Raw genomic sequence first — 17,040 nt, forward strand, 5'->3', positions numbered from 1 at the left:
TGCAGCTGGGATGCCTGGGTTATCACGCACTCTGGTTCACGATGCTGAGCAGAGTGTTGTGTTTGTGTACACATGCGACCAGCTGTTGGTGCTCTCTAGACGAGCGCTTCTACCCGGAGCTAGATCTGTGATCCCGGCGGAGCTCAGGAGGAGACGCCGGGGGTGTAGAGCTGGAGCAAAGCTGAGGGCGAGATTTAAACCCTCAGTTCCGGCAATTGTCATGGGGAACGTGAGGTCTTTGGGAAATAAGATGGACGAATTCTGTGTACTGATTTGGACCCAGAGGGAATACTGGGAGAGCAGTATGTTGTGTTTTATGGAGACTTGGCTGCGCTTGGACTTCATGGACCACAGTGCCTCCACACCCAGCTTCAGGATTATTCGGGCGGACAGGGATGATACGCTGAGCAGTGAGAAGAAAGGTGGAAGGGGGGTCTGTGTATCTCAGTTTTGACACTGACTATCACACCTGGAGTCGTGAGTTTGAATCAGGGTGTGCTGAGTGACTCCAGTCAGGTCTCCTAAGCATCCAAATTGGCCGGTTGCTAGGGAGGGTAGAGTCACATGGGGTAACCTCCTCGTGGTGGTGATTAGTGGTTCTCTCAATGGGGCGTGTGGTGAGTTGTGTGTGGATCGTGGAGAGTAGCATGAGTCTCCACATGCTGTGAGTCTCCGCGGTGTCATGCACAATGAGTCACGTGATCAGATGCGCCGATTGACGGTCTCAGAAGAGGATGCAACTGACACTTATCCTCCACCACCCGGATAGAGGAGAGTAACCGCACCACCACGAGGACCTAGTAACTAGTAGGAATTGACCATTCCAAAATTGGGAGAAAAGGGGATAAAAATATATATATAAAAAAAGAAGCTGGAGGGATTGCAGTTGTGAATGAAATGTGGTGCAATCCCGGACATATTATCTTGAAATATTGAGAATTTTTCCTTTAAAAAAGCATTGAGCTGAGAAGCAGCATATCAGATCTTTACACTTTTACAGAATAAATCTTGACTATAAGTATATTTTGTCTTTACTGCACTGATGAAAATACACGTACTGTATATATCAAATACACTCATATATAAAATACACTCATATTTAAGATTCATTAAAGAATTAAACTTTAAGTATGTTTCTCCTTTAATTCAGTGAATGTCATTTAGAGGTGTTTTTAAAAGATGATTTTATCCTCTTTATTGTTAGTAAGCACTTTTAATACAACCTTTTAAGTCGAGACACAAACTGAATAATCGATTAAGAGCTGATGATTAATCGTTGCAATATTCGCAGAATAATCGTTCATCAAAATAATCTTTAGTTGCAGCCCCAATCACCAGTGACCTGAAGGTGTGACTAAGGGAGTGTAAGGACTCCTACACAGAAGCAGAACAACACCAGGGTTGTGTGGATGGGCATGAAGCAAACTACAGGCTTCAAAACCAAGGACCGTCAGCAGGGAGGCAGCCGGGAAGAGAACCAACGAGCTGAATGTGTTTTTAACAGGCTCAGTATAGGACCCCCATTCCACACTGGACCAGCCTTCACAACCTCTCAGACACCAAATCAACCCCTGCGGAGCAAACATAACCGCAGCCCCCAAGTCAGACCTCCAGTGATGAACCAGATTGTAAAAGGATCTTAAGACATCTTTAAGACTTCTGGAGTTATAGCAACCATTGACGTATAATGCATCAACAGCTGCTAAAGTCAACTGATTTTAGTAATACACGACCTATCTGTGAATACAAATGAAATCATGACGCTGACACCTAACTACGGTGATTATTTTGACCTGCAGCTTTGCTCCAAAATCCTTGCTGATAATAGTCACTATGACCCTCCTCTACAAAATGTTTTATTACTCAGTGAATATTGATCCATGACATTTAGTAGTTTAGTTTGTTTATCTTTCACCAGTAAAACAAATATCAAAAACAAGATTTTGAGCCTGGGACCTCTGGTGAAGCTGACACAGAATGACACAAATACAATAGAGGTGCCACATTTTGGATGCCGAAACGAGATCTGGCGATAATGAAGTCAGAATATCGTCCGATTTATCAGCCTCAGCGATATATCGGTCGACACTAAATATGTGATGTCTTTACTAGCATTTAGCTTTAATGAGTTTATCCTAAAGAAAAATGAATTTCATCCTGTAGTTGAAGCATCTATTTTATCCAAAGATTTATAAATAGCAGCACCACAAAATATTCATATAAATATTTGAACACTGCGATTGTAAGTATTTATATACTTTTAAAATAAACATAAATGAATATGATAATTGTTTATGTAATGTAATCCAATTAAAATGTTTAAAATGTCATACGTTGTGGGGTCAATGAATATAATATGATACAGAACAAAAAATCTATCCATGTAAATCACTGATTCAAACAATGTGTTGCACATGCACAATATCATGTGATGTTCTGGTCTTGTATTTAGTTGTATATTTAGGTTGTAAATATGGTTTGCGTGTTGTTGTCATGGTGATGGTGTTCACCTCCACGTCTTGTACGGTGCGCGGCTGCGCCTGACAAAGCGTGTTGAGCAGCACCAGAATCAAACCCTCGATGTACTGCAGCGCCTCCTGCTGGGACGACAGCTTCGGGTGCACCTGATTCAACACCTGCAACACACAAACACACTTTCAACCAGTGGATGACATTAACACCTGCCAAGCACCAAATGCAGTGGACCTGTAAGATGTCTCAGAGAGACCTTTGACAGGAAACACCTTTGAAACTGTCATGTGTCACTCATCATAAGTCAGTCTGTTTTCAGCTTCAGGCACTTTCATATCTCAGGAGATGATTTTTATTAAAACAAAAAGATTCAAAATATTTATTCGTGTTATATGAAGGTATCACTAAAACTGAAATGGAAACTTTTCATCAGGCGCTCATCATTTATTTTTGGTACTTTTTAAATGTCTTTTATGTCTAGATTTGACTGTTTTAGTCTTCAGACCGAGACATTCAATATCAAACTATGAAAATCCATCATAAAAATACACATATCACATGTTTAAAACTCTGATCATGTATGTGTGTGTGTGTGTGTGTGTGTGTGTGTGTGTGTGTGTGCGCGTGTTTGTGTGTACATGTGTATGCATGTGTGTGAGAGTGTGTGTATGTGTTTGTGTGTGTGACTGTGTGTATATGTGTTTGTGTGTGCATGTGTGTGTGTATGTGTGTGTGTGTGTATGTGAGTGTGTATGTGTGTGTGTATGTGTGTGTGTATGTGTGAGTGTGTATGTATTTGTGTGTGTGTGAGTGTGTGTGTATTTGTGTGTGTGTGTGTGTGTGTATGTGTGAGTGTGTATGTATTTGTGTGTGTGTGTGGTGTGTGCGTGAGAGTGAGTGTGTGTGGTGTGTGCGTGAGTGTGTGGTGTGTGCGTGTGCATGTGTGTGTGTGTATGTGTGTGTGTATGTATTTGTGTGTGTGTGTGTATGTGTGTGTGTGAGTGTGTATGTATTTGTGTGTGTGTATGTGTGTGTGTGTATGTGTGAGTGTGTATGTATTTGTGTGTGTGTGTGTGTGTGTGTATGTGTGAGTGTGTATGTATTTGTGTGTGTGTGTGTGTATGTGTGTGTGTGAGTGTGTATGTATTTGTGTGTGTGTATGTGTGTGTGTGTATGTGTGAGTGTGTATGTATTTGTGTGTGTATGTGTGAGTGTGTGTATATGTATTTGTGTGTGTGTATGTGTGTGAGTGTGTGCGTGTGTATGTATTTGTGTGTGTGTGTATGTGTGTGTGTATGTGTGAGTGTGTATGTATTTGTGTGTGTGTGTGTGTATGTGTGTGTGTGTATGTATTTGTGTGTGTGTGTGTATGTGTGAGTGTGTATGTATTTGTGTGTGTGTATGAGTGTGTGAGTGTGTGCGTGTGTATGTATTTGTGTGTGTGTGTGTGTGTGTGTGTGTGTGTATGTATTTGTGTGTGTGTGTGTGTGTGTGTATGTATTGGTATGTGTGTGTGTGTGTGTGTGTGTGTGTGTATGTGTGAGTGTGTATGTATGTGTGTGTGTGTGTGCGTGTGTATGTATTTGTGTGTGTGTGTATGTGTGAGTGTGTATATATTTGTGTGTGTATGTGTGTGTGTGTATGTATTTGTGTGTGTGTGTGTATGTGTGTGTGTATGTGTGAGTGTGTATGTATTCATGTGTGTATGTGTGTGTGAGTGTGTGCGTGTGTATGTATTTGTGTGTGTGTGTATGTGTGTGTATGTGTGAGTGTGTATGTATTTGTGTGTGTGTATGTGTGTGTATGTGTGAGTGTGTATGTATTTGTGTGTGTATGTGTGTGTGTATGTGTGAGTGTGTATGTATTTGTGTGTGTGTGTGTGTGTATGTGTGTATGTATTTGTGTATGTGTGTGTATGTGTGTGTGTGAGAGTGTATGTATTTTTGTGTGTGTGTGTGTGTATGTGTGAGTGTGTATGTATTTGTGTGTGTGTGTGTGTGCGCGTGTATGTATGCATTTGTGTGTGCATGCGTGTATGTGTGTGTGAGTGTGTATGTTTGTGTGAGTGTGTGGTTTCAGATTAAACCCCCACACAGAACTACAGTATCAGTGGGATTGTGAGTGCTCCAGTGAAACTTGCCTGAAGGAATCTAAAAACTGAAACACTGTTCACACACACTTCCTCATGTACAGTATCAGTGTGATGATGATGTGTTTATGTCATGACTGGCCAGAGTGACGAACAGCTGTCACTCAATCTAGAACAAGCTGCTGCAACAATCTCAGTGGAGAAACTAAGGATGTCAAAAGTACCATAATTTCAATACCAAGGCAATACAAAATTTGACAAAAAAATTTAATGTTACTTTAACGTGTGTGTGCGTGTGTGTGAGTGCCTGAGGTGTGTATGAGTGTGTGGTGTGTGCGTGAGTGTGTGTGGTGTGTATGAGAGTGTGTGTATGAGTGTGTGGTGTGTGCGTGAGTGTGTGTGGTGTGTGCGTGTGTGTGAGAGCCTGTGGTGTGTATGAGTGTGTGGTGTGTGCGTGAGTGTGTGTGGTGTGTATGAGAGTGTGTGTATGAGTGTGTGGTGTGTGCGTGAGTGTGTGTGGTGTGTATGAGAGTGTGTGTGTGAGTGTGAGTGTGTGGTGTGTGCGTGAGTTTGAGGGCATGTGGTGTGTGCGTGAGTGTGTGCATGAGTGTGTGTGGTGTGTATGAGAGTGTGTGTATGAGTGTGTGGTGTGTGCGTGTGAGGGCTTGTGGTGTGTATGAGAGAGAGTGTGTGTGTGCGTGAGTGTGTGGTGTGTGCATGAGTGTGTGGTGTGTGCGTGAGTGTGTGTGTGTGGTGTGTGCGTGAGTGTGTGTGGTGTGTATGAGAGAGAGTGTGTGTGTGTGCGTGAGTATGTGTTGTGTGCGTGTGAGTGTGTGTGTGTGCGTGAGGGCGTGTGGTGTGTATGAGAGAGAGTGTGTGTGTGGTGTGTGCGTGAGTGTGTGGTGTGTGCGTGAGAGTGAGTGTGTGTGGTGTGTGCGTGAGTGTGTGGTGTGCGCGTGAGTGAGTGTGTGTGTGGTGTGTGTAGTGTGTATGAGTGTGTGGTGTGTGCGTGAGTGTGTGGTGTGTGAGTGTGTGTGTGAGGGCGTGTGGTGTGTATGAGATAGAGTGTGATTGTGTGCGTGAGAGTGAGTGTGTGGTGTGTGCGTGAGTGTGTGTGGTGTGTATGAGTGTGTGTGTATGAGTGTGTGGTGTGTGCGTGTGAGTGTGGTGTGTATGAGAGTGTGTGTGTGTGTGAGTGTGTGCGTTAGGTGTGTGCGAGAGTGTGTGCGTTAGGTGTGTATGAGAGTGTGTGTGAGAGTGGTGTGTATGAGTGTGTGCGTATACAGTATATATATATATATATATATATATATATATATATATATATATACACACAGTAAGTAGTTTGAAAGTTTGGGGAAATCGGCTAGGTTAAGTCAGTCACATTGCATCATGGGACTGGGCGGAGCTGCAGAGCTTTTTTGATGTGATTCTCTGATTGATGGATTTCTCTTCAGGATTATGGGTAGTGTAGTTTTCCACCAGGAACCCACCATTAAACAGTTTTATGACAATGAAGTTGAAATAATGTGGACTGATGTCTTCAACAGAAGCATATACATCACTTAACAACCTCAGAGCTCACGGTAGATCTGTTTTTAAAGATGAATAAGTTATTGTTAAAAATCTATTCGCCTATGGAGAAAAAATTAAAGGGACTGAATTTTTGGTCTTTTTCTCAACCAAAGCGATCGTATCGATTCAAAAGTCATGAATTAAACCACTACAGTCATATGGATTACCTTTATACTGCCTTTATGTGCTTTTTGGAGATTGAAAGTTTTGGACCACATTGACTTACATTTTATTTACAATAAACAAACCATTATATATATTCTTTAAATCTTCTTTTGTGTTCCACAGAAGAAAGAGTTTGAGATGGCATGAGTGTGAGTAAATGATGAGAATTATTTTTAAAGTAGAATAAATGAACATCAACAGACCGTAGATGCTGAGTTCTTCAGTCTTGCTGTTGCTATGGATTCAATGTCACAGAAAGCAGCAATAAAGCTGCTAAGAAACACTGTGTACGTGTGAATGTGTGTCGTCCACATCACAGACGCAGCATCAGAGAACAGAGAATCTGGCTCCAGCACACTGCCATTTTGGATCAACACTGAGCGAGACTGAAGGGCAGCTTGAGTGATTCTCATCAAGAGGATGACGAACAAAGCTCTCGAAAGCCTTAGTATTGAATAGGACATTTATAGAATCATTTGGCAGACAGCTTAACATAAAGCAAATTACAACTGCAGAATATCACAAGCAATTTATAACATCAATATTCACAGTAGCACAATACTGCAATTCGAGAGTAAACAAGAATAATAGTCATGAAGCTAGTGCAGAAACCTGTGCAAACTCACGATTAACCCACACACAGATGTCATGGAAAGCATTACATGTCAAAACATTCATCTTATTCATTTGTGATGGACAACTATATCTAATTGTTGCCCATTTTGACATAATCAGTAGGAGTGGCGGTGGTGTAGTGGTCTAAGCACATAACTGGTAATCTGGTAATCAGAAGGACATTGGTTCTAGCCCCACAGTCACCACCATTGTGTCCTTGAGTAAGGCACTTAACTCCAGGTTGCTCTGGGGGGGATTGTCCCTGTAATAAGTGCACTGTAAGTCACTTTGGATAAAAGCATCTGCCAAATGCATAAATGTAAATCAGTATCGCCAATACCCATGCTCACTTGGCTTCCTCTTGTGTCAGTTCCAAAATCAAAAAAAAATTCAGATAGTTAATTTAAATAATATTGTGTATAATAACCATTCATTTAATTTCTAATTACTGATATGTACTTTTGGGCAATACTTGTGAGCTAGGGTTAGGGTTAACCTAGCCCATTGGCCCACTCAGCTCTCAAGTCAATATCAGTATTGCCATCAGGTATCGTTATTACCATCAAGACATCGGTATTGCCATCAGGTATCGTTATTACCATCAAGACATCGGTATTGCCATCAGGTATCGTTATTACCATCAAGACATCGGTATTGCCATCAGGTATCGTTATTACCATCAAGACATCGGTATTGCCATCAGGTATCGTTATTACCATCAAGACATCGGTATTGCCATCAGGTATCGTTATTACCATCAAGACATCGGTATTGCCATCAGGTATCGTTATTACCATCAAGACATCGGTATTGCCATCAGGTATCGTTATTACCATCAAGACATCGGTATTGCCATCAGGTATCGTTATTACCATCAAGACATCGGTATTGCCATCAGGTATCGTTATTACCATCAAGACATCGGTATTGCCATCAGGTATCGTTATTACCATCAAGACATCGGTATTGCCATCAGGTATCGTTATTACCATCAAGGCATCGGTATCATCATCAAGGCTTTCATATCACCATAAGATATCAGTATTGTCATCATCACAATATCTTTATTGCCATTACATATCAGTACTGTCATCAGAATTCACGTAAATACATATCTGCTCACTAGATATCGCGCCTCTGTCGTGTTGATGATTGACAGGTGGTCTTACCTTGTTGAGTGACGGCACCAGTAATCCCCTCCATTTGGGTGCGTTCTCCTCACTGTAGAAATCGTACTGGAAGGGCGCAGCCTGCATGACTGTATGTGTGTGTGTGTGTCTCACATCCACCTGATCGGACACACCTGCTCAGAACATCCAGCCAGAGGAAGAGCACACCTGTCTAATGTAAACATGGCATCCTCACAGGTGTGTGTCCAGACCAGCCCAGAGACACACTGATGGACAGAGGCGAGAAAGATGATTAAGATCCGTCAATCACACTTCAGCATCTGTTATTGATTATATGTTGATCAGACTGATCAGGACGTCACATATGCACAGAGAGTGGTGTGTACCTAATAGAATTCTGTGCTGATCAGAGTGTGGGCGTCTCCTCCAAAGTCAGGCGGATATTTTTGGTCCTCAGCATCAGTTATTGCTCAGTTATTGATCAGGATCTCAAGAGATGCACAGGAAGATGTGTGTATCTTCAGTAATTTTGTGCTGATCAGTGTTGGTAAATCTTCTCTAGGTCCATGTGGATGTTTGAGGTCCTCAGCATCTGATTATTGATCAATTATTGACAAAGTATCAATCAGACTGATCAGGATCTCACATATGAAGATAGAGGTGCGTGTATCTGTTATAATTATGTTCTAATCAGTGTGGGCGCATCTCCTCAAGGTTCAGGGGGATGTCTGTAGTCCCCAGCATCAGGTATCGATCAGACTGATCAGGTTGAGTTTACTGGACTACAGGCCTGCGCTCCCGCGTTGAAAGCATAAGTGCTCTCGTGTCTCGATGTTATAATGTTGATGTCTGATCAGATGAGAATGATTTAATCAGATGTTTGATGAGATCGCAGTGTTTTATTGATCCGCGTTCATTCGGGCGGTTCATGAACATGCGCAATAAAATGCCTCAGTAACTGACTGAAAACAGCGCGTTCCGCGTCACTCGCGCGTCGCACCGCTCCGCAAACGCGAGAACAAATACCCGGACATCAGATGAAGCGCAAAAGTCCAAAGTTAGAGGAAAACTGGAGGTATAAAAGACGGAATCTCTGCGCCGTTTCAAAGAGACCGAGCAAAAACACTGAGCATGTGATGACGCAGTGACGCACGACGACGCAGACAGAACTAACAGAACGCAGAGATTACAGATAATTCCCATCATTGTTCAGCGGCAGGAAAATATAACGCAAGTATAATATAATAAATACAGCATATATAAGAAGTTTATTAGTATAAAAACTTAAATATACATGAAAAAATTAATGACAGCAATACTTATAGTAATTTTGTATATATAGCTTGATTTTTTCTCAAAAATAATACATATTTGTGTTTTTTTTATTTTTATGCATCACTTTCAATTGTAATATTAAAGAAACAAAGAACGGTTACCACTGTAATGGAGAAATACAGGAGATGGAGAAAATCAAAGAATAAAAAACATTTATATAATTATAATAAGTTACAATGAAAGTAAGTTAAATCAAATAATGAAAATAAAAATAACAAATACTCAGTCAAAAAGAAATGGATTTATTGAGTGAAACAAAGCTGTGCATTGACAATATTAGATACTCTAAAAAGGCTATAACGACTTTGAATATTTGTGAGCTTTATTGAGTATTTGTTTGAATTATTTATGCACTTTTTGTATTTTGTTTTGTTTTTTATATGATATTTTTTACTTTTTAGTTTTGTGAGTACATTTATCTTGCTATATAACATTTATAAATATACAAACATTTTCATATTTATTGAATAAAACAAGAAAAAACATCACAGCTAAGCGTATGATGACGCAATTACGCACAGCAGCGCAGACAGAACTAAAACTGCACCGATCACACTTGTGTCATTTAGCAGTGTCTTTTGTATTAGTGTTGTTTAATTAAATATATTGACAATAAGGACTCCAAACGGACTAGAAAGACTGTTTCCTTATTTAATTGTGCAGTTATGGTTAGTTTTAGGTCATATAGGAGGCATTTTCTGTTACTCAATGTGACAGTTCAGATACTACAGGGCCAGTCTAGACTGTTCTATACATTAATTAAATAAATGCGACACATTGAACGTTCTCATGGTCATTCACCTAAATCATGATATCATATTTAATCACATAACTCCAATATATCAAAGTCCAGTCAGTGTCCTTCAGCGATTGATCAGTGACGCGCACGAACTCATCCTGACGCGAACGCGCTCATCCTGACGTACACGCGCTTTTCCTGACGTCATCCGCGGGCCAGTCTAGACTGTTCTATACATTAATTAAATAAATGCGACACATTGAACGTTCTCATGGTCATTCACCTAAATCATGATATCATATTTAATCACATAACTCCAATATATCAAAGTCCAGTCAGTGTCCTTCAGTGATTGATCAGTGACGCGAACGCGCTCATCCTGACGTACACGCGCTTTTCCTGACGTCATCCGCGCGTCAGGCGGCAATCTGGTTGTTTCTGTCTCTAGTGACAGTGTTAACAAACTCAGACTTCAAATCAGATTTATTTAATTACAGCGTTTACTTCTGATTACATGTATTCTTAGTTATCTTCTTCCTTTCATCTTGTTCACTTCAGGTAAGATTTCTGAGCTTTTTTGCACTATTGGGGAGTTTGTCAGTGATATTTGATTTCTGAATGCAGTTTTACACACGACCTTTCACAGACTGATGACGCGTTTCATCCGTAAATATCGCAATTCTTTAATATGAGCATTTTTTAAATATTGATTGTAAATTTATAACATTACGCTTATCATTATAATACCTTTGAATTCGTTTTAAAAACTGAATTACTAGAGCATTGAGTGGGTTTTTAATACAGAGAGAATGGCAGTAAATTGGGCATCTTCTGCTATTTTACTGTCTTAATCCACCACTCTCTATTTTAAACACTTTTGGAAAGTCACTCAAATGTAATAGTGGATTTTTTCTTTTGGTTTTGGAGTAAATAAAATTAGCTGTGACCTCCAATTCACTGCATTATAGCTGCATCACCCAAAAATGAAAGGTGTCTTACTCATTTAGCCCAAATCAAAGGGTCAGAAGTGATATGCTAGTTGGTGACCGATATACATGAAGAATGTGAATTGCCAAAAACAAAAGAAGAAAGTGAAAGTGGAGATTGATAGGTTAAAAAGGGCTTAAATATCTATCATATCACTTCTCAAAAAATCTTCAATTGTGTTGTTTCTAGGAGGAGACATGCAGGCATTTCTGAAAGGACCTTCAACACAGAAGCGCAGAAATCGTCCTCCTCGTCTTGAGAGAAGCCGTGAGCTATGCTCTGGTTGGAGAAATAGTGAGACTTCATCATCATATCTGCGTATATGTGTTATAGGACTGGGCGATAGGACGATGTAATCAGATATCAATGATGTCTTACAAAGATCCCATTGCCGATTGCAAACAGATGATTCTGTTGATCCTGAAGACATGAATTCAACCTCTCAATGTCTTCATGCTTTGGACACTGTGTTTCATGGAGCCTTGAAATTCATAGCAAATTTAAAATCTCGCACTCATCACTGTTTACTGTATTCTCGGGTAGGATGGTTGTCCCTCTCTATTCTGCGTTGGATGCACTGGCATCTTTTCATTTGCAGTATTAGGACTCCTTCCTCCTTATCTGAAAACGTACATTATTCCAAGGTCTGCAGGGACATATTACCTGCGCTCACAAAATTTGTTTTTATTGGCAGTCCCTAAAGCCTGTACTGTTTTTGGAAAAAAGGCTTTTAGTATTGCAGCACCATCAGCATGGAATCAGATACAAAATGAGCTACAGTTGAAGGAGTTGAGGTGGATGAGTGTCTGGCTGATGTGTGTCTTCAGGAGGTGGATGAGTGTCTGGCAGATGTTTGTGTGTCTTCGGGAGTTGGATGAGTGTCTGGCAGATGTTCGTGTGGTTTGTGTGTCTTCAGGAGGTGGTTTAGTGTCTGGCAGATGTTCGTGTGGTTTGTGTGTCTTCAGGAGGTGGATGAGTGTCTGGCAGATGTTCGTGTGTCTTTGGGAGGTGGATGAGTGTCTGGCAGATGTTTGTGTTATTTGTGTGTCTTCGGGAGGTGGATGAGTGTCTGGCAGATGTTTGTGTTGTTTGTGTGTCTTCGGGAGGTGGATGAGTTTCTGGCAGATGTTTGTGTGTCTTCGGGAGGTGGATGAGTGTCTGGCAGATGTTCGTGTGTCTTCGGGAGGTGGATAAGTGTCTGGCAGATGTTTGTGTGACTTCGGGAGGTGGATGAGTGTCTGGCATTCCTTTATTCCTTTAAAGGCGTTTTAAAGGATCTTGCAGAAAGTCAGTCTGTTTGTCACTGTTCTTAAATTAAGTTGATTTATGACCTAGATTTTTTATGATTACATAGTTGTTTGAATATGATGAGTGAAAGTGTGTATTATGTATTTACCTGTAAGTGTTTCTGTGACTATTTGTACGTGCAATGTTGCCACTTGTCAGGACACTCTTGTAAAAGAGATTTGTAATCTCAAGGAGTTTTTATCCTGGTTAAATAAAGGTTTGAATGAATGAAATGATGATCGACATTAACAGAAAATGGCAAAACCATAGATCTGGGAAATCGCTAAATATATTAAACAGTAGCCTGGAGGGTCCTGGGTATCTCAGCGAGTATTGACGCTAACTATCACACCTGGAGTCGTGAGTTTGAATTCAGGGCGTGCTGAGTGACTCAAGTCAGGTCTCCTAAGCAACCAAAGAGTCACGTGGGGTAACCTCCTTGTGGTCGCTATAATGTGGTTCTCGGTGGGGCGTGTGGTGAGTTGTGCGTGGATGCCGCGGAGAATAGCGTGAAGCCTCCACACGTGCTACGTCTCCATGGTAATGTGCTCAACAAGTCACGTGATAAGATGCGCGGATTGACGGTCTGAGACACGGAGGCAACTGAGATTCGTCCTCCACCACCCGGATTGAGGCGAGTAACTGCACCACCACGAGGAAATACTAAGTAGTGGGAATTGGGCGTTCCAAATTGGGAGAAAATGGGATAAATTGAAAAAAGAAAACCGTCTTCTAAAGAAATTTTTTTGTCAAACATCTAATGTGTCTTAGAATTTTGCTCTAATAATGATCTCAAGCTTCTTATTTCAGGATCATTGAGCCGTTGACGTCCAGATGCTCAAAGTTGCGTTTCAAACCTCTGGACAATGACATTCAACAGGAACGTCTGCTCGAGATCAGTGAGAAAGAGAATCTCAAATACAGCAAAGATTTCAGAAGTCATGAAATCAACTGTCGCCGTAAACTCAATTGTGTGTTCTGTAATGCTGCTGACAAGCGTTTGGTGCTGTTTGTGTTGAAGGGAATTGAAGCTTTGATGAAAGTGTCAGAGGGAGATCTGAAGAAAGCCGTAACATCTGCAGTGTGCCGGCAGACTGAACACTGAGAGAGAAATGACTGAACAAATCATCATTGAGATCGCAGGGGTGCGTGAAGAGACTCGCTCCAGACTCTTTGAGCTCTTGAACAAAGCTTTCTTCTAAAACTGTTCTTTCTTTTTTCAAGGTGGATCCTCCCAAAGTGATGCAGATCTGTTACAAAGGCACTTTTGAGAAACTCAAGGTTACTGTTGAGGTGAGTAGTGGATCACGTGTGTAAGCGCTCACGTTTGGAGTCTGCATTTAAACCTCGTCTTTATTTGGACAAGACATGATTGATCAAGGGTACGCCGCAACAAATATTCTCAACCAGTTACTTGATGTCATGATTGAGAAGAAGCTGAACAATAAACAGAAGTCTGTCATCACAGAGAAAATAGCGGTGAGTGATCAAATGATTCTGTTTTACAGGTTTTCACCTAGGTGGATAAGTGTCTGGCAGATGTTTGTGTGGTTTGTGTGTCTTTAGGAGGTGGATAAGTGTCTGGCAGATGTTTGTGTGGTTTGTGTGTCTTTACGAGGTGGATAAGTGTCTGGCAGATGTTTGTGTGTCTTCAGGAGGTGGATGAGTGTCTGGCAGATGTTCGTGTTGTTTGTGTGTCTTCAGGAGGTGGATGAGTGTCTGGCAGATGTTTGTGTGGTTTGTGTGTCTTCGGGAGGTGGATGAGTGTCTGGAAGATGTTTGTGTGGTTTGTGTGTCTTCGAGAGGTGGATGAGTGTCTGGCAGATGTTTGTGTGGATTGTGTGTCTTTGGGAGGTGGATGAGTGTCTGGCAGATGTTTGTGTGTCTTCAGGAGGTGGATGAGTGTCTGGCAGATGTTTGTGTGGTTTGTGTGTCTTCAGGAGGTGGATGAGTGTCTGGCAGATGTTTGTGTGGATTGTGTGTCTTTGGGAGGTGGATGAGTGTCTGGCAGATGTTTGTGTGTCTTCAGGAGGTGGATGAGTGTCTGGCAGATGTTTGTGTGGTTTGTGTGTCTTCGGGAGGTGGATGAGTGTCTGGCAGATGTTTGTGTGGTTTGTGTGTCTTCGGGAGGTGGATGAGTGTCTGGCAGATGTTTGTGTGTCTTCAGGAGGTGGATGAGTGTCTGGCAGATGTTCGTGTGGTTTGTGTGTCTTCGGGAGGTGGATGAGTGTCTGGCAGATGTTCATGTGGTTTGTGTGTCTTCGAGAGGTGGATGAGTGTCTGGCAGATGTTTGTGTGGTTTGTGTGTCTTCGGGAGGTGGATGAGTGTCTGGCAGATCTTTGTGTGTCTTCGGAAGGTGGATGAGTGTCTGGCAGATGTTCGTGTGGTTTGCGTGTCTTCGGGAGGTGGATGAGTGTCTGGCAGATGTTTGTGTGGTTTGTGTGTCTTCAGGAGGTGGATGAGTGTCTGGCAGATGTTTGTCTGTCTTCAGGAGGTGGATGAGTGTCTGGCAGGTGTTTGTCTGTCTTCAGGAGGTGGATGAGTGTCTGGCAGATGTTTGTGTGTCTTCGGGAGGTGGATGAGTGTCTGGCAGATGTTCGTGTGGTTTGTGTGTCTTCAGGAGGTGGATGAGTGTCTGGCAGATGTTTGTGTGTCTTCGGGAGGTGGATGAGTGTCTGGCAGATGTTTGTGTGGTTTGTGTGTCTTCGGGAGGTGGATGAGTGTCTGGCAGATGTTTGTGTGTCTTCGGGAGCTGGATGAGTGTCTGGCAGATGTTTGTGTGTCTTCGGGAGCTGGATGAGTGTCTGGCAGATGTTCGTGTGGTTTGTGTGTCTTTAGGAGGTGGATAAGTGTCTGGCAGATGTTTGTGTCTTCAGGAGGTGGATGAGTGTCTGGCAGATGTTTGTGTGGTTTGTGTGTCTTCGGGAAGTGGATGAGTGTCTGGCAGATGTTTGTGTGGTTTGTGTGTCTTCGGGAGGTGGATGAGTGTCTGGCAGATGTTCGTGTAGTTTGTGTGTCTTCAGGAGGTGGATGAGTGTCTGGCAGATGTTTGTCTGTCTTCAGGAGGTGGATGAGTGTCTGGCAGATGTTTGTGTGTCTTCAGGAGGTGGATGAGTGTCTGGCAGATGTTCGTGTGGTTTGTGTGTCTTCGGGAGGTGGATGAGTGTCTGGCAGATGTTATTGTGTCTTCGGGAGGTGGATGAGTGTCTGGCAGATGTTCTTGTGTCTTCGGGAGGTGGATAAGTGTCTGGCAGAGGTTTGTGTGTCTTCGGGAGGTGGATGAGTGTCTGGCAGATGTTTGTGTGTCTTCGGGAGGTGGATGAGTGTCTGGCAGATGTTTGTGTGTCTTCAGGAGGTGGATGAGGGTCTGGCAGATGTTCGTGTGGTTTGTGTGTCTTCAGGAGGTGGATGAGTGTCTGGCAGATGTGTGTCTTCAGGAGGTGGATGAGTGTCTGGCAGATGTTTGTGTTGTTTGTGTGTCTTCGGGAGGTGGATGAGTGTCTGGCAGATGTTTGTGTTGTTTGTGTGTCTTCGGGAGGTGGATGAGTGTCTAGCAGATGTTCGTGTGGTTTGTGTGTCTTCGGGAGCTGGATGAGTGTCTGGCAGATGTTTGTGTGTCTTCGGGAGGTGGATGAGTGTCTGGCAGATGTTCGTGTGGTTTGTGTGTCTTTAGGACGTGGATGAGTGTCTGGCAGATGTTCGTGTGGTTTGTGTCTTCAGGAGGTGGATGAGTGTCTGGCAGATGTTCGTGTGGTTTGTGTCTTCGGGAGGTGGATGAGTGTCTGGCAGATGTTCGTGTGGTTTGTGTCTTCGGGAGGTGGATAAGTGTCTGGCAGATGTTTGTGTGTCTTCGGGAGGTGGATGAGTGTCTGGCAGATGTTCATGTGTCTTCGGGAGGTGGATAAGTGTCTGGCAGATGTTTGTGTGTCTTCGGGAGGTGGATGAGTGTCTGGCAGATGTTCGTGTGGTTTGTGTGTCTTCAGGAGGTGGTTTAGTGTCCGGCAGATGTTCGTGTGGTTTGTGTGTCTTCGGGAGGTGGATGAGTGTCTGGCAGATGTTCGTGTGTCTTCGGGAGGTGGATGAGTGTCTGGCAGATGTTCGTGTTATTTGTGTGTCTTCGGGAGGTGCATGAGTGTCTGGCAGATGTTTGTGTTGTTTGTGTGTCTTCGGGAGGTGGATGAGTGTCTGGCAGATGTTTGTGTGTCTTCGGGAGGTGGATGAGTGTCTGGCAGATGTTCGTGTGTCTTCGGGAGGTGGATGAGTGTCTGGCAGATGTTTGTGTTGTTTGTGTGTCTTCGGGAGGTGGATGAGTGTCTAGCAGATGTTCGTGTGGTTTGTGTGTCTTCAGGAGGTGGATGAGTGTCTGGCAGATGTTTGTGTGTCTTCGGGAGGTGGATGAGTGTCTGGCAGATGTTCATGTGGTTTGTGTGTCTTCGGGAGGTGGATGAGTGTCTGGCAGATGTTTGTGTGGTTTGTGTGTCTTCGGGAGGTGGATGAGTGTCTGGCAGATGTTCGTGTGGTTTGTGTGTCTTTAGGAGGTGGATAAGTGTCTGGCAGATGTTTGTGTGTCTTCAGGAGGTGGATGAGTGTCTGGCAGATGTTCGTGTGGTTTGTGTGTCTTCGGGAGTTGGATGTGTGTCTGCCA

At 42.7% G+C, this 17,040-nt stretch overlaps 1 protein-coding gene and 2 long non-coding RNA genes across 4 annotated transcripts in view; 2 read left to right on the forward strand and 1 right to left on the reverse strand.

Annotated features, from left to right (window-relative positions):
• The window catches only part of sos1 (son of sevenless homolog 1 (Drosophila)), a 93,896-nt gene extending 84,712 nt beyond the window's left edge, over positions 1 to 9,184 (reverse strand). The window contains exons 1-3 of one of the 2 annotated variants that reach the window (XM_052111097.1): positions 8,433 to 9,184; positions 8,086 to 8,312; positions 2,511 to 2,636 (exon numbers count right to left, since the gene is read on the reverse strand). In XM_052111097.1, coding sequence (XP_051967057.1) covers positions 2,511 to 2,636; positions 8,086 to 8,172 — 213 coding nt within the window. In that variant the 5' untranslated portion in view covers positions 8,173 to 8,312; positions 8,433 to 9,184. Of the gene's footprint in view, positions 1 to 2,510; positions 2,637 to 8,085 lie in introns of both variants that reach the window. The other variant, XM_052111098.1, reaches the window with a different exon arrangement.
• Positions 9,185 to 10,541: 1,357 nt separating this feature from the next.
• LOC127632794 (uncharacterized) lies at positions 10,542 to 16,932 on the forward strand. The gene is made up of 3 exons (XR_007969136.1): positions 10,542 to 10,678; positions 11,297 to 12,213; positions 16,569 to 16,932. It is a non-coding gene; the product is annotated as an uncharacterized LOC127632794 (long non-coding RNA).
• On the forward strand, positions 13,200 to 13,958 carry LOC127632795 (uncharacterized). Its single transcript, XR_007969137.1, has 3 exons — positions 13,200 to 13,293; positions 13,416 to 13,539; positions 13,619 to 13,958. It is a non-coding gene; the product is annotated as an uncharacterized LOC127632795 (long non-coding RNA).
• Positions 16,933 to 17,040: the final 108 nt, after the last annotated feature.

Source organism: Xyrauchen texanus, chromosome 39, assembly GCF_025860055.1.
Source record: "Xyrauchen texanus isolate HMW12.3.18 chromosome 39, RBS_HiC_50CHRs, whole genome shotgun sequence".
Lineage (NCBI taxonomy): Eukaryota > Metazoa > Chordata > Actinopteri > Cypriniformes > Catostomidae > Xyrauchen > Xyrauchen texanus.